At 34.9% G+C, this 17,180-nt stretch overlaps 1 protein-coding gene across 1 annotated transcript in view; it reads left to right on the top strand.

The window, feature by feature from the left end:
* The window catches only part of REL (REL proto-oncogene, NF-kB subunit), a 38,626-nt gene that overhangs the window by 11,182 nt on the left and 10,264 nt on the right, over positions 1–17,180 (top strand). Inside the window, exons 3-4 of the mRNA XM_079941639.1 lie at positions 1,844–1,992; positions 6,385–6,476. Coding sequence (XP_079797765.1) covers positions 1,844–1,992; positions 6,385–6,476 — 241 coding nt within the window. The remainder of the gene's footprint in view (positions 1–1,843; positions 1,993–6,384; positions 6,477–17,180) is intronic.

Below are 17,180 nucleotides of genomic sequence, written 5' to 3'. Positions count from 1 at the left end.
CATAAATTTCGAAAGCAGTTTGACTTTGGTAATATACTATAATTATAAACTATACCATATTTGTATCTTAATATTTATATACATTTCCTTCAGTTTTTAATGATTTTTTTTTTATTCTTTAAATGCCAATTTAAAACCTTAATGGCAGAGTGGATTTTTGAAAAGTTTTATTCAATGTTTCATCAGCAGATCTGAATTCACTATTTTATAACTAGATTATTTACAGAGTTTACTCTATTGAACTTAAAGGAAATGCTAAGTTATATAACAAGCCAATGGCAAAATTACATATTGAATTACAAATTCCAATCTTCTATCACACTTTTTTGTTAGCAATATGGATTTGAGTTAGATCTAAGTCTTTTTATATAATGTTAAAATGGGAGAGGTGCTAATAAAAGGTAAATAAGAAAACAGTAATCTTCTATTCCTTTAAGAGCGAATTTTAGCTCTTCTCCATAATTCAGCTTATTCTATACATTCTCTTTAATACTTCTAAGGTCTATATCCTTACCATTCCAGTATGTTCTAAACAACTTTGCAGCTTGAGTTCTACATTAGCCTACCTTATGCTTTTTTCTTTTTTCTTTTTTTTTTTGGCTGCACCACACGGCTTACAGGATCTTAGTTCCCCAACCAGGGATCGAACCTGTGCCCCTGCAATGGAAGCACAGAATCCTAACCACTGGACCGCCAGGGAATTCCCAGCCTTACACATTTAAGTTGTTACCTTCTCTTTTATTCAGAAAAGCAATAAATACTTTCTGGTTACTGTTCAAATTAAGTTTAAATTCAAAATTATGAATTTTAATGCCCTTTTACCTGTGAAACCACCTATTCTTACTTAACTGCCTTGTCATTTGTGCTTGCAAATTTGCCAGCTTCCAACCTAAACATTAGCTCATCCCCACATGCTTCCGTCCTCTCCCATGTTTAACTCTTCTCTTCTTTCTCAGTGTTCTGTGTGAAAACTTAATTTTGCAAAACTCAACTAGATTTATTGCCTGTTATACAGTGAACACTTGCAGTATGCTTACTGATTAACAAATATTTTTTTAAATGGAATGTAATGTATTAAGTAAAATGATCATATTTGTGTGTTATCATTTCCATTATGGCTTAAATATATACTTTTTTGTTTTTTGGCTGCATTGGGTCTTCATTGCTGCGTGTGGGCTTTCTCTAGTTGCGGCGAGTGAGGGCTACTCTTCGTTGCGGTGCGTGGGCGTCTTATTGCCGTGGCTTCTCTTGTGGAGCACAGGCTCTAGGCGCACCGGCTTCAGTAGTTGCAGCACGCGGGCTCAGTAGTTGTATCTTGCGGGCTCTAGAGCATAGCCTCAGTAGTTGTGGTGCACGGGCTTTGTTGCTCCGTGGCATGTGGGATCTTCCCAGACCAGGGCTCCAACCTGTGTCCCCTGCATTGGCAGGTGGATTCTTAGCCACTGTGCCACCAGGGAAGCCCTAAATATATACTTTGAAGGGATGTTTATGGTATGACAATGAATATAAGAGCATGGCATTCAGTGACTCAACATCTTAGAATTTCCTCATGCTCTGTGATAATATTTTGGTGTAATTTTACTTGTTTTCAAAGGAAAATAAGCAGAAATCAGATGATATGACCAATTGAATTAGGGCACAAAATAATATGCCAAGGAACTGAGAGGTAAAATTCTCCTCTACTGGTATTCTCTGTAAAGTTTCATCCAAACTGCAGTTGCCAGTCAATTGGACTTTATTTATCCAGTGCTAACTGTATTATATAAATTGAACTCTCATTTTGTAGATCAGTTCTTAATGAGATGTATTTATGGATCATATATTTAATTTCCCCCCTTTTCAGATTATGAACTACTATGGAAAAGGAAAAGTGAGAATTACATTAGTAACAAAGAATATCCCACATAAACCTCATCCTCATGATTTAGTAGGAAAAGACTGCAGAGATGGCTACTATGAAGCAGAATTTGGACAAGAACGCAGACCTTTGTTGTAAGTACACAGTCACAGACATTTTTAGGAATAGGATAAGCATAGAATGAATGCTCTTGATTCCTATCCATGTACATCTGTTATTTTTTAGCAGAATAAACTAATTCCTCACTGTACTTCTACTTACTATAGTATACATTTACATTTTCTTATCATTTGCATTGGAACTACCCTTTCATTCTTTATTAGTAGACACAGTCCATGATGGTAGCAGGAATACTTCTTTATTGTAACTAAAAGTAAACAAACTTATTTTATGCTGCGATTTTTTTTCTTAGTTTGAACAACTTATGAAATATTTTCCTTCATAAATTTTTACTCTCTTTTCATTGATAGTTAACTTAAAAATTGCCAGATGTGAGAAAATCAACTGGAAAACTGGAATTATTATTTGAAAAGGGCAGTTATAAAATTAACATACAGCAATAGTTCTAAGATTTTAAAAAAGTATATAATACTTTGTGTTTGAGGCTGCTGGATGGATCCATTCATCCTATTGGTGAGAGTGTAAATAAATATAATCTTTCTGATAGGCATTTTAACAACTACATAGCAAAAGCCTGAAAAATATGAATGTCTCTTGAACTAGCAATTCTATTTCTAGGAATTTATCCTGAGGAAATAATTTCTAATTAAGCATGTTCAGAAATTTAGCTATAACGATGTTCATTGAAGCTTTGTTTGTGATGGCAAAAAGTTAGAAGCAATCCAGATAATAAACAAAGGGGGATTAGTTAAATAAACTGGTATATCCATGCAGTGTACTCCTATGTAGCCTTAAAAATAACCTTGCAAATATGTCTTTGTATAGAATGATATTCCCAATATTTAGATAAATAAAATAGGGCTTTAAAACAATGTGTGATAAATAATTTTTTTAATTTTCATTTTATATTGGAGCATCGTTGATTAACAATGTTGTTTTAGTTTCAGGTGTACATGATAAATAATTTTTTCAAAAGTAAATGTGTACATACACATAGTAGTATAAACACTAAGGTATTGATAGTAGTTGTCTCTGGGTGGGAAGAATTGTGGGGTTTTATGTTCTTTTAACTGGTGTTTATTTTATAATTCATTTTTTGTAACGAACATGTGTTGCCTTTGAGGAAAAATGAAACCAATTGCAACAGGAAAAGATTAGTAGCCTCCTTAAATACTAGCAGTAACCATTTAGAAAGTATACTTTAAAAATATTCCTCTTTCAGTAACAACACAAAACATAAACTATCTAGTTATACAAACTTGGCAAGAAGTATTTCCTGCTTATATTATTTGACCTCCCAATAGCATTTTACATTGTAGATTACTCCTTTATTGGAACATTATTATTCCTTGATTTCTGATTTAGTGAGAACAAACTTTCCTGTTTTACTTCTTACTTCTCTGGCTGTTCTTTCTCAATCCCAGTTACAGGCAGTTAAATTTTTGGACTACCTTAATTATGTCCAGTGATGCCCAATAATGCCTGTTAGGGCTGTCCTACCCTTCCCCTCAATCCAAGATCCTGTTAAGGATCATACATTATTTTTAGGTGTCATGCTTATTTAGTCTCCTTTGATTTAGAACAGTTTCTTGGCCTTTGTTGGTCTTTCATGACATTAACATTTTTGAAGAGTTTAGGTTGTTTTGAAGAATGTTGTTCAATGTGGATTAGTCTGAATGGTTGCTCATGATTATGTCCATATTACCATGAATAATAATTTCATGTTAATAGGAAATATTTTGGATGAGAAATCTACAGAGGTGATGCTGTATTATTCTCAAAATTGAGACGCTATATTAGTTTTTTCCCATTGGTGATATTAATTGGCATTCTATTGTAAAGAACTTTTCCATCTTCCCCTACCTCAGTTGAAAAAATAACACTATAGACTCATGGATTCTTTTATTCAGTGTATTATAATTGAATGCTAGTCCATTACTAGCATTATTATTTTGATTTTCAAATTGACCCAAACTTGACCAAGGCAAGCCCCTTCAAACTGTTTCCTGTGTCCTTTTGATATGTCCCCATCTTTCTTCGAGCACTTCTTTACTTTCTGACACAGCGAAGTGTTCAAGACTTACTCGTACTTTTCTTGCCCAAGCCTTGAAATCTTCAGTTGTTTCTAAGGATCCCTGGTTTCTTTCAGTAGGGAATGGTAATAAGGGTGATTGCCTTTTTGACATATTCTCTTAAATAGCTCAAAAGCACCTCAAATAGAATATGCCCCAAACTATGATCTTACCCTGATCATATATACCTCTTTCCTCTCAAAATTGGTCTTCCAGTGTACCTTGTTTTACTAGTTGCTGTAAAAGCCCCAAACATAGGTGTCATCCTTGACACCTCCTCACAGAGGTGCACACGTTGAATTCACTAACAGGTACCTCCTAAATAGGTCTTGAATCTATCCACTTCTCTCCATGACTCCATCACCAACATACTAATTGATCAACTCTCTCCCATCATAGGTTCCTGTGACATAATGTGTATCTCCTTTATAAAACTTGTCATGATTTCAGTTTAGCATCTTGGTGTGTGATTACTTCATGTCTGTTTCACTAGAAAAAAAGTTTCAGCAAACTTTTTCTGTAAAGGACCAGACAGTAAATATTTTAGGCTTTGCAGGCCCTGTGGTCTCTACTGTACCTGCTCAACTCTGCTGTTGTGGCATGAAAGTACCTGTAGATAATATGCCAACAAATAAGTTTGTTCGAGTAAAACTTTATTTACAAGAACAGGTAGGTGGTGGGCCAGATTTAGTCCATGGGCTATAGTTTGCCAACCCCTGCTCTAGACTGTAAGCTCCACGAGAGGAGGGATTGTATACTCCCATTACTTACCAGAGTTTTTGGTACGTAGTAGGAACCCCAGAACTTGTTGAATGACTATGAATGAATGAGTAATTGATTCAGATAATCTCTGTGATCCTTGGTTTCCTCATGTCAGAATTTCAGTGTGTGAATAGGAGTCAAATATGATTATTCAGATGAAACTGTCAAGTAGTGTATAAATATATAAAAACAAAGAGTTCTTTAAAATCTTTTGTCAAAGAAAAAGTGAGAACCAACCTAAGAATCTTTCAAAGAAGTGGAATACTTTTGAGGAAGACAATCATGATTTCAGGGTTTCGAGAAAGGATTACAAGTTCAAGATTGACTTTTTAATTATTGGAGGCAGAAGAAGGAAATGTTAAAGATATTTTAGGTGCTAACAAAATCACGGGTGTGGTGAATGTGAAGAGCATGAACAATAAGACAACAGTGCATGGAGGGGGCAAACAAGGCAAGCGACCTCCTGGTGCAAAGGGCCATGTCAAGTTTGAACAAATAGTAATGTTAGTATAACCAAGTTTTGCTTCCTTATTCACACCCACCCAACTTTAATGATGTCATGGTTTTTCCATGTGGGAACAAGTATGACTGGTGGTGGTAGGGGAGTTCCCCCCACCATCATCTGTACTACACATATGCAAATTAGTAATATTTGTAGCAGTTGAGAAATTTTCCATAAATGACATTTTGAAACTTTTGTTAAATATTATTGTTGGTATTAAATATCTTTCTAATGAAAAAAATATGTAGTTTGATGCTTTCTTATGATGAATGATTATTATAACTTCATATGATAAGGCACAAAACATATTCCACTGCTGCTGGCCGTGAAGTCATTTGAAGTCAAAAGCCAGATGTCCATGGAGTGGAGAGGTTGAGGTGTAAGAGGATTAGCAGGCACTGTAGCGAACTGCAGAGCCCTGTATAAATGGGGCTGCAGGTGCTTAGCTCCAGCCAGGTGTTTCTGTGCCAATCTGCTGTTGCCAGACCTTTAAAATGTTCAAGAGAAGCCAGAAATCCAGAATGTTTATATGCAGTTACCTGGTTTTTAAATGTTGGTAGTCTACGCACATTTTTTAAAAATGTAGTCAACACTTTTATGAGCTCAGCAAAACTATACCTGTAGGTGTCAGCCTGTGGGCATCTTTTTACAACTTTTGCTTTACATTATCAAATGTACAGATTTTATTGATTTGATTATGAATTCATTTGGGAGGTGAATTTTAGCTTTTTGGTGTTGCTTTCCTCTTAATCTTTGTCCACTTTGGTATATTTGATGCAGGAATATTAGTAAGATCTAACCATAAAATACTGTATGTAAAAGTGATAAAGTATACACTGCTTTTCTTTTAACAGTTCTCTTAGAAATATAGCCCCATTTTTTTATCCTCACATCTTTATCATAGCAATTGGAAATGTACTTCATGTTTTTAATATCTCCATCTGACATTATGATGACCTTTCAGTGCTGGTTATATGCTTGATTTTTGCAGTATCCTTTAATAAAACCTCATTTATGTGTCCTTGTATTCAGCTATAAGGAAATTTGAAAGTTCTGTGTTTTCCTTCTAGTTTTCAAAATTTGGGTATTCGATGTGTAAAAAAAAAAGAAGTAAAAGAAGCTATTATTTCAAGAATAAGGGCAGGAATCAATCCTTTCAATGGTAAGTATGTTTGATTTAATTAATTCTATTATTTGGATATTGACTTATTGTGATAAATGATTTCTATTTGTATCTTCAACCTGTGCTTTAAAAGCTATCTTAAGTTCTGTGTTAACTTATATACTTGTCTTACACCTGTAAATGAGGATTAAAGTATATTTAAAATGCTTCAGTATTGAAAAAAAAAATCTTATTCACACAAGGCTTTCTACTATCAGTGAAGAGTTTCATTGTTTTCTATAAGAAAACCCTCTCAAAAATATTCCGATTCTTTTGGAATGTGGCCTTCCTTTTGCCACTCCAGCAGACGATATATACTCCCCCCTCTGAATATTGAATAGGCACTGTGGTTATAAGGTATTGGAGTGCATTTAACTCAAGGGCATATTCAACAGTGAAACTTAAACTAATCCCAATGTGGAAGTAGTATAGAAATAGTAGAGGCTATACAAAATATTTTCATAGTATATTTGTGTGTACGGCTAGATATTTACTGTTCAGTGGATTTTGTTGGGGATGGCACTGTCTGGTGTAGCACCTGGTAATGATGCCACAATTGCTACAGAATAGGTGAGGGCTATATTTCTTGAATAGAAAAATGACTACCAAGCTGACACCCTACACTACAGTGGTCTCCATTGTAAAGTCATCTGCAGCCACTTAAATCTGCATGATTCAGGTATTGAACAACTATAAAATTTTCAAAGAATAGATTTCTTTGTCATATTTAAGATATCCTTATATTGTTAGTTTGTGTTTTTTGTGGTAGTTTAAAAATAATTTCAGGGATATGATGATAATTTAAAGAATATCCTCATAGACAAGTAGTGTTTTTATGAATTATAAGGTCTGCATCTCTTTTCTCTAGGTCTTTATTTTTCATACTATTTAGTATAACGCAAAAGTTCCCTTCTTTCTCTTCAGTATTACTCACTGTAAGAGACTACTGTTAAATTTGATGTAAAGTTTTCTAGAATTTTCTTTATACATGTGTCATGTATATATATACACACACATGTATTTTTTATACAAATGGAGTCATGTTACACTTCCTAATCTACTACTTCGTACTTTTCACTCAGGAATATATCTTAAACATCTTTCCATATTAGTACTTATAAATCTAGTTTACTTTTTAACAGTATTCTGTGGTTTGGGTAGGCTTTAATTTGTTTATCTAGTCATCTATTAATAAACATTTAAGTTATTGTCAATTTACTAAAAAAACTCCATTGAATATAGACTTTGAACTCTTGTGTGATTTTTAAAAAAAAATAAATTTATTTATTTATTTATTTTTGGCTGTGTTGGGTCTTCGTTGCTGCGCGCGGGCTTTCTCTAGTTGCAGTGAGCAGGGGCTACTCTTCGTTGTGGTGTGTGGGCTTCTCATTGTGGTGGCTTCTCTCGTTGTAGAGCATGGGCTCTAGGCGCGTGGGCTTCAGTCGTAGTGGCATGCAGGCTCAGTAGTTGTGGTGCATGGTCTTAGTTACTTAGTTGCTCTGTGGCATGTGGGATCTTCCCGGACCAGGGCTCAAACCTGTGTCCCCTGCATTGGCAGGCGGATTCTTAACCACTGGGCCACCAGGGAAGTCCCACTTGTGTGATTTTTTTTTTCCTTAAATATTTTCTATGCCTTCATTTCCTTATTTATAAAGTAGAGATAATAATAGTACCTACTTCATATGTTGTTATAAGAATTAAATGAACTAAAATATGTAAAACACTAATTATGTACTAGGAACTATTCTAAGTGCTATATGAGTATATGTTATTAATATCATGCCTTGTTCTGGATTGGTAAAAACAAAAATCAGAAAACCCCCCAAACTTCCACAGATGGCCCATCTGCCTTTTGACTCCTGCATTTTCTGTTTTAATGCCCTTTCCACTGGAGTCAGGAGATCTGGATTTGAATTCCAGCATTGCCACTTGTACATGCTACGTGACTTGGGAAAGTTAAGTAACCAAAGCTTTGGTTTTCTCTTCTGTAAAGCAGAGATTAAATAAAATAGTGTACATAAAGTACTTAACATTTACTCCTTGACATACAAATAATACTTAATAAATGGTAGCTATTATTTATAATCTCCTTGTTTTATACTGCATTATCCCTGTTTCATACTATGCCTAGACTTGATGGCCACTTTAATTTAAAAGTTGGCCTTTTACTTTAGCAATAAATCAAAATTTTAAATGAGCATACTCTTGACCCAGAAATTTTCCACTTTTGAAAATTATCCTAAGGAAATAATACCTGGTGGAGCTAGGATTTGAAAACAGGTAGCCTGGCTCTCAGGCACATTGCTTTATCTCAACTATGCTTGTTGTATTAACTGTTGTATTAACTCCCCGCCCCCACCCATTAGAATAATCTTAGAACAGTGCTTTATTATTGTGATTATATATTATTATTGATTATTGATATTATATTATTATTGATTATATTAATATAATCACTATATTATTGTGATTAAAAAGTTGCAATGGCTCCTTAAATAGTTTAAAAACGAAATGGCCCTAAATTGGAAATCTTCCACATGTAGCTCCAACATATCTTTCCTACCTTCTTGTCCACTGCTCCTCTTCATGAACCATTCTCTATTCCAGAAAGACTGTTTTGTTCATCTACCCTGACCATCTCTCAGTCGTCTCTGTTTTTCTCACTACCATTGTAGGAATGTAAGCTTACATCAGTTTTTAGCCTGGACTGTTATTGATAGCCTCTAAACTTGTGTTCCTGCCTCTATTCTAGATCACCCTCCAAGCAGTTTATACACTCTACATCCAAAAAGATTCTTCTGAAACCAATATGAATCAGTTCAGAACTCTGCTTATTATCCTTCAGTGACTCCACATCATCTTCACCAGTGACTCTCAATTTGAATGTGCATAGGAATCCCTTAGTACTTGCTAAAAATGTAGAATCCAGGCCACATTTCCCCTAATTTGATAGGTCTGATGTGGGGCCTTGGGCTCTGCATTTTAAGAAGCCTCTAGATCCGTGTTTCTTAACTGCAGCTCACAGTAGGAAATAGATTTTATTTGTCTACTCAATACATACACATGCACACGTACACACATAGATAAAAAACAATATTCTTACTACATGCAGTATACTCTCTAATCCATTCCTTTCCATTTGATTTTTTTTTTAAAGTAAATGCATGTCCAACCCAGTAAATTAACTTTATGACCAATGGGTCCTAAACTCTTAGTACATGCAGTATGCTTTCTATTCTATTCAATTCCATTTCTTTTTCTTTTTTTTTAAGACAATGCTTAATGAAGCCACTAAATTAATTTTATGACCATTGGGTCTCAAACTACAATTTGAAAATCTCTGCCCTAGATGATTCTAATGCAAGTGATCCATGGACCACACTTTGAGAAACCCTGATATACTTGCTAGATTCAGTTTCTCAAGCATGGCATTTAAAGCCCTTCATAATCTGATCCTTGTTTTCCATTCCAGCGTCATTTCTAGTTGTCATCCTCTGCCTCAACTTCCTGTCCGTCCTTCCCCTAGCACTGAGTGTACACATGCCATCTGAACTTTTGGCCATTCTGAATTACTTGTCATGTTGGAAGAGCCATATTTTTTCTTGCTACTGTGTTCTTATACGTGCAGTTCCTAGCATGAAATACCTTAATCTACAATGGTGAATTCTTTCTGCTCATCCCTCAAGTTTAAGGGACACTTCTTTCAAGCTATCTGTGACCTTCTCAGAGCAAAGTATTCTGTTTTCCCAAAGTGCTGTACATATTCTAATATGGTTAATCCCCCTGAAAAAACTCAAAACCCTAAAAACTAATTAAAATAATCTGAACTCAGCTATAGACCTTTCTTGGTTGTTTATTCTATGCTATTTTCAGGATATACTGGTAAATTCTACCACTTATGTAGGAATTTGTCAGAGCTGAACTGACACTTTTTTATAGATGTATCACTTAACACAGGAAAATTATACTGGTAAAGATAACAAGATACTAGCCGACTTTGTGTTATATCTTTATGATATATAGAAACAATGGAATTGGAAATGTTTAGCAGAATAGGGTCTACAAATTCTGGTCTATAGACTATCTCATTATGACAGTCTGTTCCCTAAAGATCAAATATGTGAAAATGCAAAGACTATTAAAAATTATTTTTACTTTTCATGTATCTAGGATGTTTTAAGGCGAGTCCTTATCTTTCTTGCCATTAGTTCTTTAAAACAGGAACTGTCTCTTGCAGATAGGGACATATAACAGTCAAGTAGTATTAAACTTGAGGCTTCATGTAAAATACCTGTTCAAATTATCTAATAACGTGCTGAAGTCTAAATTGTGTGAGGAATTTATTTAAGGGCTCCATTATCAAATTTTAACAGTGTCCATTTAGCTGGCACCAAAAAAATGTCAGTTAGACTTCATAGGGGACTCTTACTGCAAAAGCAGGGAAAAATTTTTTAATTGTCACTTTCTAACTATGTATTTAATGACATATAAGGAATTCTAATATTCAGTGATTAAAATCCATAAGATTTTTACAATAAAGTATTTGCAATTCTGTTTTATTAGTCACTTTACTTTTTTTCCATGTACAGAGGACATTGAGTTGTTGTGAGAGCACAAAGGCTGTTTTGCAGTTGGGTTTGGGGGGATTATTTTATTTTGGTAGTCTGAAAGAGAATACAGTTTAAAAAGACAGGTAGTCTCTTAACAGATTCTTGTCTCTAAAAGTCTGGTTTAATACAAGAAAATAAGAGCCTTTCCTCACCACTTAAAACTTAAAGCCTAAACAGCAAGAAGAAAAAAAAGCTCTTGTGTACTTCATTATCCTTCATTGCAGTCATTTTAGAAAGCCTTCTTTATTACACTGTGCAGAACTTGGGGCACTTTTATGCCTTCAGTACTCCTTGAACATACTCCCATTATAACACTTTTCACGTTACATTATGTAATTTTAGTTTATGCATCTGTTTCTCATCCAGACACTAATCTCACTAAGGGCAGGCTGTCTTTTCATATCTCTGTCTAGCATTTGTTTTAGCACATAATAGAAGCCCAATAAATACGTTGAAAGAATGAGTAATTAATGATAGACTGCTATGACCATTTACCTTTTGCCTGGCACACAAGCGCTTAAATGTTAGCTTTTATTATAACTATACATTTTAAGTAACAGAAATTAAAAGAATTATAACTAAACTTTGGTTTTTTCCCCTTAAATAAGACATAGCTCTTAAAATTGTTAATCTATATACTGTACATTTTTGCTCTGTTAATTACTTTTTAAATTTTAGTAATATTTAGCAATAATTAAAATTTTAGAAAAGTCACATCTCTAGAGCTAGTAGGTGTTATAATTGATTTAAAAAATTTAATCCCTACTTTGAAAACAAATAAATCATGATCATATCTTTTTGATAAAAATGAAATTCTTATTGCATATACACTGCTCTTAGGACTAAGGAGTGACATTTATTGCTAAAGATAGATTAAGGAGAATAATTGTTACCTTGTATGTATCTTTTTGATCACATATAAAGGGAAATTTTAAACTAGTTTAAGAGAAATTTAAGAGAATATGATTGGTCTCATGCTTTCTTTTGCTAGATTTTTCAACTATCATTTTTCACATTGCAGAATTTTTAAAATAAGACATTCTGTATCATGCTATATATTTAAAAGCCTACTGCAAGCATTATCTAAGTGGAGGAAACATCCAGAGCATTCACTTTAAAGTTAGGAATGAGAAAAGGATGTGCACTCTTGCCACTTCTATTCCACATTGTACTGGAGATTGTAACCAGTGCACAGAGCTGATCAAAAATGAAGAAATAAAACTGTAATTATTGGAAGCTATTATTTACAGTGAAAACTCGAAAGGATATACAGATTATTAATATAATGTTTAAAAGGGTGAATGCATTGTACAATTAACATACAAAATTCAGTTACATTTCTATACATCAGCAGCAAATAATTAAAGAAAATATTGTCAGAAAATATAAAATACCTAGCAACAACTCTAAGAAATGATGATCAAGATTTCTTTAGAGAAAATTATAAAATTTTATTATGAGATAATAGAGAACACCTAAATAGATGGAGAGGTATATCATATTCTTCAATATCAATATTATAAACATTGCATTTTTTCCCAAATTGATATATGGTTCAGTGAAATTCCAAACAACTCCCAACAAGATTTTTCACTAAAGTGATAAGATGATTCTGAACAGGAAAAGGAGGATAATTTATAGAGGAGGAATAGTGATGAAAAACTGACCTTATCAGATATTAGGGTTTATTCTGAAGAAATACTTATGAGATATTAGGGTTTATTATGAATAAGTACTAATTAAGTAATATTGGGGTAACAATAGGCAAATTGACCAGTGGAGTAAAATTGAGAGCCCAGAAACAGACTTAAGAAAATATGAAACTTTAGTAAATGACAGTGGTGGCATGTCAGATCAAGAGAAAGGGAGGAAATATTTGATAAGCAAAGCTGGAAAAAATGATTAAGTTGGATTCCCACCTCTCGCCATATATAAAAATCAGCTTTCAAATGGACTAAAGACTTTAATGTAAATCAACACTTAGAAAACTCTTAGTATAAAATATTCGTAAATAGATTTTAGTCCTTGGCTTATATAGAAAGACAAGACACAAAGTGTTTTCTAGTTGATAAATTTGATGACGTTTAAAATTTCAGTTTACTGTATTTTTCAGTTCTAGAATTTTGTTTGATTCCTTTTCCAATAGTTTCAAGTACTCTACTAAACTCTCAATATTGTCTTTAACTCCTTACATTTATTAAGTGTAGTTATTTTAAATCATGTATCTGAAAACTTCATTATTTGGAACCTTTGTGGTCTGTTTCTATAGTCTGTTGTTTTTCTTTTCTTTAAAAAAAAATTACTTTGTCTCTTCTTATGCCTGCTTATTTAAAATAGAATACCAGTCATCCTATATGCAAAGTTGTTTAGGTCCAGGGTGTTTTCTCCCTTCAGAAGACTTTCTTGTGGTGGGTGGCTTGTCACACTAGCAGTCCCAGATCATCTAAAATTAGTGAATGATTTAGGTGAGGTCTGGTATCTCTGCATCCAGTTCACCCTTACTCCTAGGGTATAGCTCCTCCAGAGCCCCAACCAAAGCACTGGGCATTTATCAGATTCTCCATCCTTAGCAGACCCTGAACTCCTTTATTTTTTGCCTGTAGTCTATTGAGAGTTCAACTTGGTTTCTCATCGTCTTAGCTACCTCTTACAAAATTGGCAAGCTATATCTGGAAAAAAGAGTCCTCTTATTCTGAACTTACCTCTCTGGGTTTCTGTGATATTGTGATTTATAATAAATATATCTTCATTCCCATTCCTGGTTTATTAACGAGTTTATTTTTCTTTTATGTGCTATTTTAAAAGATTTTAAATAAACTTTTCTTGAGGTCTCATTTACATACAGTAGGATCTACCCAGATATATGTAACACCACCACAATCAAGATAAGGAATATTTCTACTACTGCCACTATTAACTACAAAATTTCGTTGTCCACTTCCCGGTCAATTCCCTCTCCCATCTCTGGCTCCAGTCAGCTATTAATTTGCTTTCTTTGCCATCAATTAATCTTTTCTAGAATTTTCATATAAATGGATCATGTGGTATATATTTTACATCTAGTTCCTTTTGCTCACATAATGTTTTCGAGATGCGTACATTTTTGCGTATATATCCATAGTTCTTTTTTATTGTATAGCTGTCACAGTTTATCCATTCACATAGGTTTGTTTTTAAACTTGTCAGTTTATTTTTGTGTTTATTGATTACTCATCTTTGGAATTGGGAAACACTAATGTCTTCACCTCTAAATTTATAATGCCATAAAAAATTATTTTGAAGAGGTAGATCTCTCATTGCATACCTAATTGTGCCAGGAGAGTATGCTGCTGTGGTACAGGTGTTTGTATCATAACATTTGACCTTTTAGTTGTACAAATATGTTTTTGTAGGCTCTTTGAAATGCTAGGCTTAAGATTGCTGACAATGGAATAATTTTTAATGTTGTGATAGCTACTGAGTGTAGTTTAAAAAAAAAACAGTCAAAAGTACATATGGAGGTTCCTTAAAAAACTAAAAATAGAACTACCATATGACCCAGCAATCCCACTGCTGGGCATATACCCTGAGAAAACCATAATTCAAAACGAGTCATGTACCAAAATGTTAAGTATGGAAACACAAAAGACCCCGAATAGCCAAAGCAATCTTGAGAACGAAAAACGGAGCTGGAGGAATCAGGCTTCCTGACTTCAGACTATACTACAAAGCTACAGTAATCAAGACAGTATGGTACTGGCACAAAAACAGAAATATAGATCAATGGAACAGAGTAGAAAGCCCAGAGATAAACCCACACACATATGGTCACCTAATCTTTGATAAAGGAGGCAGGAATGTACAGCGGAGAAAGGACAGACTCTTCAATAAGTGGTGCTGGGAAAACTGGACAGGTACATGTAAAAGTATGAGATTAGAACACTCCCTAACACCATACACAAAAATAAGCTCAAAATGGATTAAAGACCTAAATGTAAGGCCAGAAACTATCAAACTCTTAGAGGAAAACATAGGCAGGACACTGTATGACATTAATCACAGCAAGATCCTTTTTGACCCACTTCCTAGAGAAATGGAAATAAAAACAAAAATAAACAAATGGGGGCTTCCCTGGTGGCGCAGTGGTTGAGAGTCCGCCTGCTGATGCAGAGGACGCAGGTTCGTGCCCCGGTCCGGAAGGATCCCACGTGCCGCGGAGTGGCTGGGTCTGTGGGCCATGGCCGCTGGGCCTGCGCATCCGGAGCCTGTGCTCTGCAGCGGGAGGGGCCGTGGTAGTGAGAGGCCCACGTACCACAAAAAAATTAAAAAAAAATAGAAAAATGGGACCTAATGAAACTTCAAAGCTTTTGCACAGAAAGGAAACCATAAACAAGACCAAAAGACAACCCTCAGAATGGGAGAAAATATTTGCAAATGAAGCAACTGACAAAGGATTAATCCCCAAAATTTACAAGCAGCTCATGCAGCTCAATAACAAAAAACCAAACAACCCAATCCAAAAATGGGCAGAAGACCTAAATAGACATTTCTCCAAAGAAGATATACAGATTGCCAACAAACACATGAAAGAATGCTCAACATCATTAATCATTAGAGAAATGCAAATCAAAACTACAATGAGATATCATCTCACACCAGTCAGAATGGCCATCATCAAAAAATCTAGAAACAATAAATGCTGGAGAGGGTGTGGAGGAAAGGAAACACTCTTGCACTGCTGGTGGGAATGTGAATTGGTACAGCCAGTATGGAGAACAGTATGGAGGTTCCTTAAAAAACTACAAATAGAACTACCATATGACCCAGCAATCCCACTACTGGGCATATACCCTGAGAAAACCATAATTCAAAAATAGTCATGTACCAAAATGTTCATTGCAGCTCTATTTACAATAGCCCAGAGATGGAAGCAACCTAAGTGTCCATCATCGGATGAATGGATAAAGAAGATGTGGCACATATATACAATGGAATATTACTCAGCCATAAAAAGAAACGAAGCTGAGTTATTTGTAGTGAGGTGGATGGACCTAGAGTCTGTCATACAGAGTGAAGTAAGTCAGAAAGATAAAGACAAATACTGTATGCTAACACATATATATGGAATTTAAGAAAAAAAATGTCATGAAGAACCTAGGGGTAAGACAGGAATAAAGACACAGACCTACTGGAGAACGGACTTGAGGATATGGGGAGGGGGAAGGGTGAGCTGTGACAAAGCGAGAGAGAGGCATGGACATATATACACTACCAAATGTAACATGGATAGCTAGTGGGAAGCAGCCGCATAGCACAGGGAGATCAGCTCTGTGCTTTGTGACCACCTGGAGGGGTGGGATAGGGAGGATGGGAGGGAGGGAGACGCAAGAGGGAAGAGATATGGGAAGATATGTATATGTATAACTGATTCACTTTGTTATAAAGCAGAAACTAAAACACCATTGTAAAGCAATTATACCCCAATAAAGATGTTAAAAAAAAAAAAGATGATGTGGCACATATATACAATGGAATATTACTCAGCCATAAAAAGAAACGAAGTTGAGTTATTTGTAGTGAGGTGGATGGACCTAGAGTCTGTCATACAGAGTGAAGTAAGTCAGAAAGAGAAAGACAAATACCGTATACTAACACATATATATGGAATCTAAGGGAAAAAAATGTCATGAAGAACCTAGGGATAAGATGGGAATAAAGACACAGACCTACTAGAGAATGGACTTGAGGATATGGGGAGGGGGAAGGGTGAGCTGTGACAAAGCGAGAGAGAGGCATGGACATATATACACTACCAAATGTAAAATGGATAGCTAGTGGGAAGCAGCCGCATAGCACAGGGAGATCGGCTTGGTGCTTTGTGACCGCCTAGAGGGGGGGGATAAGGGAGGGTGGGAAGGAGGGAGACGCGACAGGGAGGAGATATGGGAACATATGTGTATGTGTAACTGATTCACTTTGTTATAAAGCAGAAACTAACACACCATTGTAAAGCAATTATACTCCAATAAAGATATAAAAAAAGATGTTAAAAGAAGATAAATAAATAAATGTATGTATGTATGTATGTATGTAATAGGACTAAATACTGCAAGTA

Source organism: Stenella coeruleoalba (assembly GCF_951394435.1).
Source record: "Stenella coeruleoalba genome assembly, chromosome: 13".
Taxonomy (NCBI): domain Eukaryota; kingdom Metazoa; phylum Chordata; class Mammalia; order Artiodactyla; family Delphinidae; genus Stenella; species Stenella coeruleoalba.
This window is presented reverse-complemented; position numbering and strand designations above follow the sequence as displayed.